Genomic DNA, 12,653 nt, shown 5'->3' with positions numbered 1-12,653 from the left:
GAGCTGCCACCGCCTTCCTCCATGTTTACACAGAATTCAGCATTTCGAATTCAGGGGCTGCATCCTTCGAAGGACAAAGGCATTACCTTTGTAAGCCACGTTCTTTGATGGTTGAACGGAAAGCGTTGTCAAATGGGACGGCCTGACCCCCACCAGCTGTGGTCGCCCTTACCCATGAGTCACGGAGCGCCGCTCCCATCGCCTAGCTGGGACACACCCACTTTACCTCTGCGCAGTGAATCTTGGGATATGTTGCGCTGCGAAGGATCTATCGGGTGGATCCTTCTCGACTCTGCAAGAGGAGGACACATTTCTAGACCACAACTGAAGGACCCTTTGAAATGAGACGGCCTTGGTGATTGGCTGTTATGCATTCAGACGCAACCGTTGTTTTCTTAGCCCTTGCAGGATGGTGTAAAGGAATTCTCCTGTGCGAATGATGTGCAAATGAATTTGCATGTATTTTTCTCACTCTGAAAATGCATGTACTAAGCAGGTAAATGGAAGTGTGCAGAGCCTTGGAGAGTTTGATGGAAATTAGTTGGGGGGCTGGGTAGAGACCTCGGTCTGCATCTCCGCGCGGCCGTTTGGGGACCCGTGTCACACATGAACGCTTGCCGGCACGAACCGGCCTGCCAGCGGCTTTGGGGAGGAATAGGAATTCCGTATTCTGCAAAAATAGCAGCGGTGATAAATTATAAGAGAAGGCCTTTGAAGACCGTGCCCATTTGTGTATGATAGCACACATTAGAAAATGATGATTCTGTAAATATGGCGCCTCTTTTACAAATGAGCCAGAACGTGGGATGCATCAGGGTTGGGACCATTCCGGAATGCATTCATGAATTCCAAGCCGGATCAGGAAATGGAACTGGAGTTGGAATTCAAATCTTTGTGAAATTCAAATTCCAAATCTGTTCCCCATTGTTTTTTTTTCCAGTCCCAACTCCAGTTCCATTTCCTGATTTGGAATGGATTTGATGAATGCATTCCGGAATGGCCCCAGCACTGGTATGCATTGGTCTGTTTGTTTGTTAGAGCTTTAGTGACTCTGGGTGTCATAGAAACCTCAAGTAGAGAATGAAGTACGAGGTCAACAGAGAAAGGAGCAAATACTATTTGGGTACAAATGAGCACTGAGCCCATTTTGAAATTTAAATGTTTTCAAGGCTTTGCAGGTTTTCCCCATCGACACCGCTGCTGTACTGCTCACTGTGCGATTGCGTCCATTGTCATTCACAGAGGACAGGCACATTGTTACCAGTTTAAATATTTAACGTTAATATCCCTAAAGTTGATGTAATGAACTGGGCTTTACTTGGATTTTCACTAGATTTTACTGCAACTGTATACTGGTATACCAGTCAGGTTATTAATCATGCTTTAATAGGTCAGAGTGATTAATCATAATCATAATTAATAATACTTAAGTTTCGGCTTTTGAGCCATTTTAACTCTGTCGTCACCCGAACACGTTGCAACCACCCGACTGTAATAAAACTCTAATGGCTTGAAGGACTTTAATCTGGGGTGGATTAAGAAGAGCAAACTGGCTGCTGTGTTCAGCTTTTTCAAGGAAGATGTGCTCAGAATGTGTTTCAAGGTTGATACTCTTTCCGAAGTGTTGGAAGCAAAGCGGACCATCACTCTGAATGGTATATTTACTGCAAACTAGCTACCAGTGCATAGCAAGGATCGATAACTGCCTATATCCACACTAAATAATTTAGCACACCCTGCCCTTGATCATAATTGGTTTGTTTATCCCAGTCTGCAGGTAATGCCTTGATCAATAATTCGTTAGGCACATACATTCACATTACGATCCGTATAAATGTTGCCGTTATCGTTACGGCCATTTTTGTATGTTTGATAAAAGCTAATAACTATTTTTGCTGTAAAGATGGTTATCTCTACAGCTGTAAATCCTGATGCTGTGCTTTTTATCCCCAACAGGATGTTGAATGGCAGTGTGATGAATTCACCAAAGCGGCTTGTTTCAGTCGGGGCAAGTCTGAGGTGGGTCACTTGCACTGGGGTCTGTGTCATTTCGAAGTGCTCAAAATGTATGTTTTAACTTGATAAATTTTATTTGATGATGCGTGCGATTTCTCACTATTGAGCCTTGAGAATTTGGACTATGTTCTCTCTCTTTTTTTTTTTTTTTTTTTTTTCCCTGACTGTGAATTTGCACAGCACTCACATTTTTTCCACATGTGTTCTCTCTTGACTACCAAAGTGTAGTTGCTGAACGAAACACTCCTGACACTGAAGTATGTTTAGCTGGTGCTGCTCTTTTAAAAAAAAACACTTAAAAAGAAAAATGGCGGAATGTTCTCGGCTTGTGGAGCCAGCCTTTGTGACTCGGGTGCTTTGAGGCTAGAGGAAGAGCACTGTTATCTTTAAATTTGTGGCTGGAGGCGGGTGGGCGGCGGTGCAGGAGCCTTAGACAAGCTGCATTTTACTCCAGTGCGGTAGCTTTTTTTTGACTTGGGACTGCGTTTACAGTGCCGGCTGTTTACAAGGAGAGTAGTTGGTCCCTGGCCTTTACTGGCCCAGTAGCCTGTATTATGTCAGCGGCCTGTGACTTGCCAAAGCACGTTTACTTCTTTACAGTCACTGATTGCTTACGGCGCAGCAGTTCTGGATATATTACGGGCTCCTTTTCGTTTAACGCTCCGTTTAGAGGTCGAGATTGACGAGCGGGCGGTGTGTTTACGTTCAGACTTCATACCGTTGGGAAAAGAGGCTCTGGTTTCTGGTCTGCGTGTCCTGACCCTTTGCTGACCCCACGTGGCGCACGTTCCAGAACGGTACAGACCCCGTCTGGCTCCCAGTGCCTGGGTCTGAGCGACAGAAGGCCTGTAAGAAGCACAGACACACTGGCCAATGCGTGAGCCTCACTCTTGATATATGGAGTGTGATGTTTCTCCAGAGAATCGATTACTCCCTCTGGCTCTCTTGTGCGTCACTTTTCATGCGTTTCGTCAACTTTAACGCTACAACTCAATAGCAGCGTAACATATCTTTTAAACATTCACTGCGGTCAGCTTTCATGCTTTTCGTTAACTTTCATGGTACAACTCAATAGCAGATTAACGTATCTGTTAAATGTTCCTCAAAGTGGGTTATTCCTTTTTTTAATAACACGTATTTTGGTCCTTATCTTATAAATACACCCTAAGCTTTGATCAAAGCTACTAAGCATCAGTGATAAACTGTTGGTTGTTTTGCCACCTGTGGAGCTGTGGCGTCTGCCTTGATGGTTAAATGTAATTTGAGCTGCTTAGCAGAGAAGGACCCGTCACACTGGCTAAATGAGATTAAGTCCCTCGGATTACTTTGTTTGTACTACAAATTGCATTGAGCAGCTGCTGCATTAAACCATGGATCTTTAACATCTGTCACAGGCTTTTCTTTATGGGCTCCGTCGTAGGATCCTGATTAGCCCACGTCTGTCTATTTGCGAAGTAAAAATTGTCCATGGAGGCACATGGGAAATATAAATATGAAGTAACAGTTCTGGAAGTTCAGCGATGTGCTGTGATGATCTGCATTCCTCTCGTTTTAACTCCTGCAGTTTAACAACACGATTGCTAAATCCTATACCTGCTCTCTTACTTTTAGTCTGATGTGAGGAAAAGTTTGCAGTCCCTGTGAATGTTAGGGATGCTGTGCAGGAGGCGGATCGAATGAGTAAAGCACTTGGGAAAATTATACTTTGTTAAAATACAGCATTGCAGATTTATATATATATATATATATATATATATATATATATATATATATATATATATATATATATATATATATATATATTATTATTTTTTTTATTTTTTTTTTGCTCAGTGGTTTTTGTAAAATATAGCATTGTCTTGTCTAGAGAGAGGCTTAAAATATTGCCTGTCTTGAGTTGTCTGGTGGTGAGCTTGTTGCTTTTGCTAACAGTCTATTACTCGTCAACAATTGTGTAAACATCGGAGTGCTCGTGGTATAGCTCAAACTTTTTCTGTTTGTTTTTATTTTTCCTTCTTGCAGGACGAGTGCCAGAATTACATCCGAGTCCTGCTTGTTAACGGAGGCCGTCTGTTCGCCTGTGGGACCAATGCATTTACCCCGATTTGCACGAATCGCACGGTAGGAGATGCCGGCTTGATTTGGTTTGCCTGTTGATCTCCAGATCAGCATCAGCAGCGTCAGGGGCACCGGGGGCAGGATCTGAGTCACTCTTGCTGCCTGTCGTGATGCTGCTGTAAATCTAATTGCTCTCAGTGGCAGCATCAGTCAGACATGAATATCCTGACAGATTCAGGGGGCCCAACAGGGGTCCTTGAATACGTAAAATTTGAGGGGGGGGGGGGGGGGGGGAGTCAGTGACATTTTATCAGGGGGGCCCAGAATTTCCAAGTGTGCCTCTGGCTCTCAGTCCAAGTTAACCAGTAACTTTTTTTTTTTCTTTGCCTAGGATAAAATGGGAAGGCACCTTTTGGTTTTTTTTGTAAGAGGCGTTAGCTCTGGAGAAATCATGATCTGCTTCTGGAAGATGGCAGTGTCTAGCTGAGAGCGATGACAGGCCTTGGTGTTCTGTCCCTGTGTGTTTAAGGTAGCTGGTAATCTCACAGAGACGGAGGGGAGACATTCGCAATCCCGGTACATACATCAGGCGCAGACCTCAGTGCTTACGTCTCCGCACTGCTCAGATCATCGGCGGCAGTCATCCACACCCCGAGAGCCGGCGGTTTCTGTTTGCGCTGTGCCGGCGGCAAGTGGCTCGTCTACGGCGTGAGGAACTGGTGGGAAGGCAGGATGTGAGCCAGCCGGGCAGGCAGAGTAAATAGCGTGGCAGCGCGTGTCTCTTAATGTTACGGACAATAAAGCCGATTGCTCACAGAAAAGGGCAGCGAGGCAGTAAAGTCGGAGTGTATCGCTTAAGTGCAGCTGCCCACATCCTGAAAGGGAGCCTTTCAACATCCGTTATTAACGTGCGGGACGAGCGCGGCCCTGTCATCCGTGAGGACTCAATGGAGCCCTTTATTTTAAAGGATGACTAACTCTCAGCTGCTGTCGGCAGGCAACGTGCCTTGTTTGTTTAGTTTGGTGGGGAATGTTACGTGTTTGGGAGACTCAAAGCCAAAGGTTATATCACATTGGCAGCCTTCACTCTGAACTAGTGAAGATCCATCTACTAGCTGTAAGCAGGTGGGGTGCTGTTTAACGACATGGACTCACTAGTTTGTAGGTTTGAGTCTCACCGCAGTAGTACTCATGAGTAGATCTAGTAACCAGTATCTAGAATCCATACTAGACCCTTCATAAGGGGCTTCAGACACCCCGTTCTTTGTGTTAGCCCACCTGAAAAAGTATTTCTTTAATTTCATTTAGCGATTTGTCCTGTATTTTTGTACAAGCCACCCTAAGGGTGAAATCCTTGTGTCGCCCCTGCTCAGGAACGAGGTACTTAGCTGAAATCGCCCCTGCAAAAAAATTCTTTTTTTCTCTGTGTAGAATGCGCCACCCGAGTAACCGTGACTACAGCACTAACCGCTGTCGTGTCTCTGAGTCGCACCTCACTCTAGCGCAAATCAGCCCCCCAAACGGACCTGCCACTCCTATTTGCGGGTTCCTGATGAAAACCGTTCGTCTTTTAACAGATGGCATGGAGCAGATTTAAAACCGCACGCTGCAGGCCAAAACAACTGTCCATCCATCAAAGGGGTGACTTTTATTTGATCAGCCACGTAGCAGAGCAACAATGAGGGAATAATGACTGCGAGCATGAACAGGCAGGCACATTAAGGCTGACACATTTCTTCCCCGCTACCTGGATCAGCTTCTGCTGAGAGCTACAGTGTTAGTTCACCAGAATAAAATAAAGAGGCGGACACCTTCTAAGTGACGCATGGCCCACCTTATACTAACACTGTGGGGCTTTATCTAAGAAAATGTCCTACCTTTTCCGAGTCTGAGTCACCTCTTTTTTATTATTTTTTAGTTCTTAGTCATGCTGTTGAATATTTTTGCCTCTAACAGTTGGATTCGGCAACATGCCGACAATTGAGATAAATGGCACGGTACGCAATGATGGAATTTAATCAATGTGTTTTCTTTGAAATTCAGCGGGGTGCTTGTATGGATATGGGCACATTTTGTCCAGTGGACAAGACAGACATCTGCTGATATGCTATAAAGCTGTTTTGTTTTCCGAGGGGTAAAATTTCTGAAGAGAAGGAACATTTGCAGTAGGTCTTTTGTTCAAAGAAGATGCATCTCTCTGTGCACTTGCAGTGCATTAAAAAAAATTACCATTGATGCATTAATTTTGTGGTTTTGAGAAGACAGTGGGGAGGTGCAGTCACTAAAGGTCATATGCCAGAAAATCACCTTTGGGTGCTTTTCTACCACACCAGGTAGCATACTTTTGGTACTTCAAGAAAGTACTTCAAGGTTTTGGTTTTTCACTGCAGTAAAAACTGGCACCGGCACTGAATGACATCATAGCGTGAGGCAGGGGGTATTTTGTGCTGAATTCAAAAAATGCTTGTAGTATAATATAGGGGTGGATGATGTGCGATATTAATACCAAAATCGCATTATTATGCAATTGAAATTCTTACATCACCAGTAAGCTAAATTAAGATACGGCTTTTTCTTACTTTCAATTCTATATATGGATTTTAGTGCGGGGAGTCCCCGGCCTCTTTGGACAATTGCTCATTCTGGATACAGAGCTCTGACTGTGGTCATTTACACCCCCCACTCTGCAGCTGACCAATCTGACCGAGATCCATGAGCAGATCAGTGGTATGGCCCGGTGCCCCTACAGCCCCCAGCACAACTCCACAGCCCTCATCACCTCCACTGGCGAGCTCTACACCGCCACTGCCATGGACTTCTCGGGCCGGGACCCTGCCATCTACCGCAGCCTGGGCGGCCTGCCCCCTCTACGCACCGTCCAGTACAATTCAAAATGGCTCAATGGTGAGAGGAGAGGGCAGGGCCAGTGAAAGGAAGGGGTGGGGGTCAGTGAAAGGAAGGGGCAGACCTAGTAAAAGGAATGGGTGGGGTCAATGAAAGGAATGGGTGGGGTCAATGAAAGGAATGGGTGGAGCCAATGAAGGGAAGGGGTTGAGTCAGTGAAAGGAATGGGTGGAGCCAGTGAAGGGAAGGGGTGGAGCCAGTGAACGGATGGGTGGGGCAAGTGAAATCTAAGTAAATGTCACCGAGTGAGCTGATCTTCGTCATCATAAAGACAAACTGCACTCTGGCTACTCTGAAATGCTCCTGTGGTTTTGTGACATTGGTTCCACGTCCCTAGACATGCTACCATTGAATGTGGATGTATGGGTCAATAGATGATTAAGGTACATGGTCATGCTTTTTAAAAAAGAATTTGTTAGACATTTTTTAGTGGAATTTATTTAATCACGTAAAACCCATTAGGTCACACTTCGGCATGCAGCGTGATACTTTATTCTGCCCAAATTCAGAGCCCAACTTCGTGTCGTCCTACGACATCGGGAACTTCACATACTTCTTCTTCCGCGAGAACGCTGTGGAGCACGATTGTGGCATGACGGTGTTCTCGCGCGTGGCCCGTGTGTGCAAGAATGACATTGGCGGCCGCTTCCTGCTGGAGGACACTTGGACCACCTTCATGAAGGCGCGCCTCAACTGCTCCCGGCCCGGCGAGATCCCCTTTGAGTACAGCGAGCTGCAGGGCACCTTCTACCTGCCCGAACTGGAGCTGCTCTATGGCATTTTCACCACCAACGTGTGAGTGGTCTCTCCCCCGGTCCCACCTCACGTTTGGCTGTTTGCCGTTCTGCAGCCAACTCTTGCATGACCCGCTACATCAGGTCACTCGCCAGCCATTAACCAAACATACCCAGCTTGCATCGTTCTGCTAATTTAGTTGCTTGGCAGGCTGCTTAAAGCTTAAATGCATATGCCGCTAAACTGTTTATTCAGGTGGCTGTTGCACTGGAGCACCATGGGATATGTACTTCATTTAGCGGCACAACAAAACTTTCCAGCAGCCCAAACCTGCAAACTTTACCGGCAGTTAGAATTTCTCAGCAGTCTTACTAACACTGCCCAACCAGACACTGTGTCAAACACAATTTTGCTTCCCAGTTTTTAACCTGTCAAATGCCCCCAGTAACAAACAGAGAAGCTCGCAGTTTTACATTTTCATTTAAGTCTCCATTTATTCATTTGGCTGATGCCTTTTCCAAAGCATCGTGTCGGTTACAGGGATAAAGTTGTGTGCCTCAGTCGATTAATACTGTTGAATATTAATCACCTGGTAGTTGTGTAACAGCAAGATCTTAATCTTTCATCTTTTGTTTGCAAGTCCCGCTTCTTAATATTTTATAGAGCTGGGAGGGATGCTAATACCGTGCTTTACTCTGTGCAGGAACAGCATCGCAGCGTCTGCCGTGTGCGTGTTCAACCTGAGTGCCGTCACCCATGTGTTCAGTGGGCCCTTCAAGTACCAGGAGAACTCGCGGTCAGCCTGGTTGCCCTATCCAAACCCAAAACCCGACTTCCAGGTAAAAATTCTGAAGAACCCTGGCATGCTGTCAAGCCTTTTATGCATTTTATTATGTAACTGCAGTCCAGCTCACTTTTAGGTGTGCAATACACACAAATTAACTGATTTTCCTCCTCTTAGAACTAACATGAGCCTTCTCCGCTACCTGGGAGTACAAGCTAAATGCCATATAGTCTCAAAATATGTTTTCCTATTAAATATAGTAGCACGTTAGTATGTGTCGCGAGTTGTCAGACCGTGTCAGGGAGTGCATCCGCTCAGCCATTTGCAGATTTAGTGAGACAGTAGGGCTGAAACCGCTGCCATTGAATGTGATTTAATTCTGTGTGAGGACTGGGTACAGCTGTGCGCTCTTGGGTTCAGAGAGTGTGATGGCGTGTGAGTGTTCTGGGACGAGTCCAAGAGGGACTTTGGTATCAGGCTGCATCAGCCGACTGAAAAAGTGGGAAAAAAAGCAGGAGAATAAAGTATTAACCCAGTTATTTCATTTATGTGTGTGTGAGTGTGTATGTATGTATGTGTGTATATATATATGTGTATATATATATATATATGTATATATTGTGTATTCACACACACAGAAGTAAGTGATGTATAATGATTTCCATGTTGGTGTAAAGCTGATTTTGTATGTCTGTCATTGTTACCTTTCACCCCAGTGATTGCAGCCTCTATCTCCATGTATTTCCTTGAGTCACACTGGCACACCTTGTATAGCTAATCGGTACATTGAGTTGTTTTGCTAATTAAATTAATTCATTAATCTACTTGCTGGTGAAATTGCGTGGAATGGCGGAGGTGCCCCGAACAGAGGTTTGGGAACTGAAGTGGTATTCTTTTTGACGAATTGAAATTGCTTTTAATTTTTTATTTGGTTCAAATGTTAAATTGTCTTTCATTCTGAGCAAATATACACTTACCACTGAGATAAATAGCTTTAAACATAATTTTTTTTGCTTAAGATTTTTGCACAGCACTATTTATATGGTCACTGGCTGAAGGATTGTCAAAGCACCCCTTTCAAAGTTGACCTCAGAGAAAGGGGATTCTCGCCATTTGACAGCATGGTGCTTAAAGCCTTGGTTGACATCTTCATCACGAATTTGGCAGTGCCATGCGACTCGTTTGAGCAGACAGAGATTTATGGTCTCCTATGAAGATGTAAATGTTTTGTGACATAGTCTCTCCACCCCCCCCACCCCCCCCCCTTAGGTATTGCACTGGCGTATTTCCAAGTTACGACAATATTATTTTTATTTTATATATATATATATATATATATATATATATATATATATATATATATATATATATATATATATATATATATTAAATATATATCAAATATATAAATATTAAATATATAAATATAAAATATATAAATATAAAATATAGAAATGAATGCAAACTTGGGTTTTGGTTTAAGAGCAGCCAGTCAATATTTTCTCTTTTTTAAAAACTGATTGAAGCTGATGCACTGCAACTGGTAATTCTGGTATTGCCTGACAAAAAGGAGTTTCACTTTATCTTTTTACCTTCAAAGAACCATTTAGCTTTAATGGGACATTTAGATTCACGTAAAATGCACACCCTCTTCATTTACAATGCAATGAAGTGCAGACCGGACTGCAGCATATTTCTCTTAAAAAGCATCAGCTTCATAGAGGACAGATGTGCTGACAGGAACATAAAAATATCAGTAGAGAAGACATGACAAGGATGGGTAAAATGAAGACAATTGCATTAAGTTGCTTCCCTGGTAACATGACGTGTGCCTTTGGAGGACGTCCAATTACAGCGTGACAGCCTGTAGTGGAGAACAACAGCATTAGCTCCTCTGATGCTGCCCTGACTCTACCGTTGCATCGATAGAACAGGACCTTGCTTCAGTCTCTCATGGCATAAATTGTCCCATGGCCCAATGAGCTGCTTTTTAATTCCACTTTTGAATCTCAAGAAACCAGCATCCTCCAGTAGGTTCTCTTCTGCCTCCTCTTTAGGTCGATAGGCACCGATTCGCTCTAGATAAGTTCTGCGATTTTGAGTGCTGTTGTGGTCATGAATAGTTTTAAAATGTGAAATGTAAGCCAATGGGGAAAAAATGCATAATTGAGAATATAATGTCATTCTCATTTGAATTGTTAGTGTTGAATTAAAACAAAACATTGGATAAAATTAAAATGTTTGGTTACGATAATAATTGCAGTATAATAGCACTATAATTAGTATGTCAAATTTCTTGAATTGATAATGTTGAAAATTTCACTCGTTAGACTACTGATTAAAAAGGGTTGACGTAAGCTCTTGCATAATTGTGTTTCGGTGTGGCTAATGTCACTTCTCTTTTTCTTTCACTTTTGTTTTCTGTCTTTATGGCCCCTTTTGTATACTGCGGTAGTGCGGCACCGTAGATTATGGCTCCAACGTGAACCTGACCGAGAGGAACCTCCAGGATGCTCAGAAGTTCATCCTGATGCACGAGGTGGTGCAGCCAGTGGTGCCCGTGCCGTACTTCATGGAGGACGATGTTCGTTTCTCCCATGTGGCCGTGGACGTGGTGCAGGGCAAGGACATGCTGTTCCACATCATCTACCTGGCCACAGGTACAACCCCCTGCCTGCTTTTTGCGTCTTGTTTTTCAAAAACTCCGTTTGATTGATGATATGTTTTTTGCCATTTATTTGCCATTTATTGCCTTGGTAAAATGCCCTTTCGTGTGTCAGTTCTGTCCCAGAGCACGCCAAAAGCAGAATGTATCAAAGTGCGACGTGTCACAGCTAAGGTGACCACTAATCCATGTCAGGAGGGACAGTATGAGCACCTTCAGGTTTTACGTACTATTTTAAAACTGAAATGCTCTAGTTCTTGGTTAATTAGCTCAAAACCTGTGATTTTTGCTGGTTTGGTTCTTTGATTGACATCTGTGACACATGCATGATTATAGGAGACTGACCAATCGGCATACAGCAAGAACTAACTAAATTAGGTGGTCACCTTAGTCACAGCACACGTGAGAAATGGCTACAATCGATATCAACAACATTCATTTGTAGGAGAACTAAGAGAAAGCAAAGGCTGCTGTTTCCCCCAAGTGGATTGTGGAGATTTGAATATGAGATATTAGCTTGCCCTTTCGTCTTGGTCTGTGTAGCCATCCCTGGTGAATTGCTGAGTTCAAGCATGAGTAAATTCCATGGTTGATTCCGTATTAATTTCCCTGTTGCTGTGTAAGGAGGAAATGTAGTAGGGGAAAAAAAGAAAATATGGGGATTATTAATTGCTCAAAAGCTGGTGAATAATTACGTGCCACTATCCCAACATTTTTTTTATTGATCTCGTATCCGGGTGAGTAAGCTTCAGTGGATTCCGGCTTGGTCACACCAGTTACAATATGTAATGTTGGTAATTTTTGGATGAGGTACGTTCTTCATTATACTGACCCGTTTCATCTCAAGACGATGATTTAGGAGGAACATATTTAATGGGCAACCATGTGGCAACAGGAAATCTTCAAAGCGTTCTCCTACTGATGTAGATGTAACATTAACATATGAACATGTGCGATCCACATGCATCGTTGCTCCTGTACTTGTAGAACCCACTGTAGCGTCAACCGAAACCTGTCGAAGTCTGGGCCAGTTGCCTGTCTGAAGAAGATAAGGCTGAAACTGATATACCGAACAATTTCTGGGGCTTAACGCCTTCGGAAGAGCCTATTTTTTTGATCAGTGAGGGCTACAAGCTAAGCCCCAACCGCAGATTTCTGTTCGCCATTGTTATTCCAGGTTACTGCAGGCGTTGCTTGAATTTATGTTGTCACTCTTGCTAAGGTTATGGAATATTCATCATGATGCCCCCCCATAGAATTAATGTCCAGTGAAATTACCAGCATTTGCAATGAATTTTTTGGTGCTGGACAGATCCTGAAATTATGATATTAAAGTCTGCTAGAATGGCACATAAAGTCAGAGTAGAAACATGTACTAATCAGGTTAATAAATCGTTCTTTTCATAGCATTTTCTGGTATTTCACTCAATAATTCAAGTCAATAATTTTATGGCATCCCTGAATTATCTGCTGAAGCCCAGAGCACTTATT

The 12,653-nt window shown here is 43.5% G+C and overlaps 1 protein-coding gene across 2 annotated transcripts in view; it reads left to right on the top strand.

Annotated features, from left to right (window-relative positions):
• Positions 1 to 12,653, top strand: part of sema5a (sema domain, seven thrombospondin repeats (type 1 and type 1-like), transmembrane domain (TM) and short cytoplasmic domain, (semaphorin) 5A) — a 94,992-nt gene that overhangs the window by 44,338 nt on the left and 38,001 nt on the right. For both annotated transcript variants that reach the window (XM_048976480.1, XM_048976481.1), the window contains exons 5-10: positions 1,957 to 2,019; positions 4,039 to 4,137; positions 6,765 to 6,978; positions 7,488 to 7,773; positions 8,417 to 8,552; positions 10,953 to 11,157. In XM_048976480.1, coding sequence (XP_048832437.1) covers positions 1,957 to 2,019; positions 4,039 to 4,137; positions 6,765 to 6,978; positions 7,488 to 7,773; positions 8,417 to 8,552; positions 10,953 to 11,157 — 1,003 coding nt within the window. The remainder of the gene's footprint in view (positions 1 to 1,956; positions 2,020 to 4,038; positions 4,138 to 6,764; positions 6,979 to 7,487; positions 7,774 to 8,416; positions 8,553 to 10,952; positions 11,158 to 12,653) is intronic.

Source organism: Brienomyrus brachyistius, chromosome 15 (genome assembly GCF_023856365.1).
Source record: "Brienomyrus brachyistius isolate T26 chromosome 15, BBRACH_0.4, whole genome shotgun sequence".
Classification (NCBI taxonomy): Eukaryota; Metazoa; Chordata; class Actinopteri; order Osteoglossiformes; family Mormyridae; genus Brienomyrus; species Brienomyrus brachyistius.
This window is presented reverse-complemented; position numbering and strand designations above follow the sequence as displayed.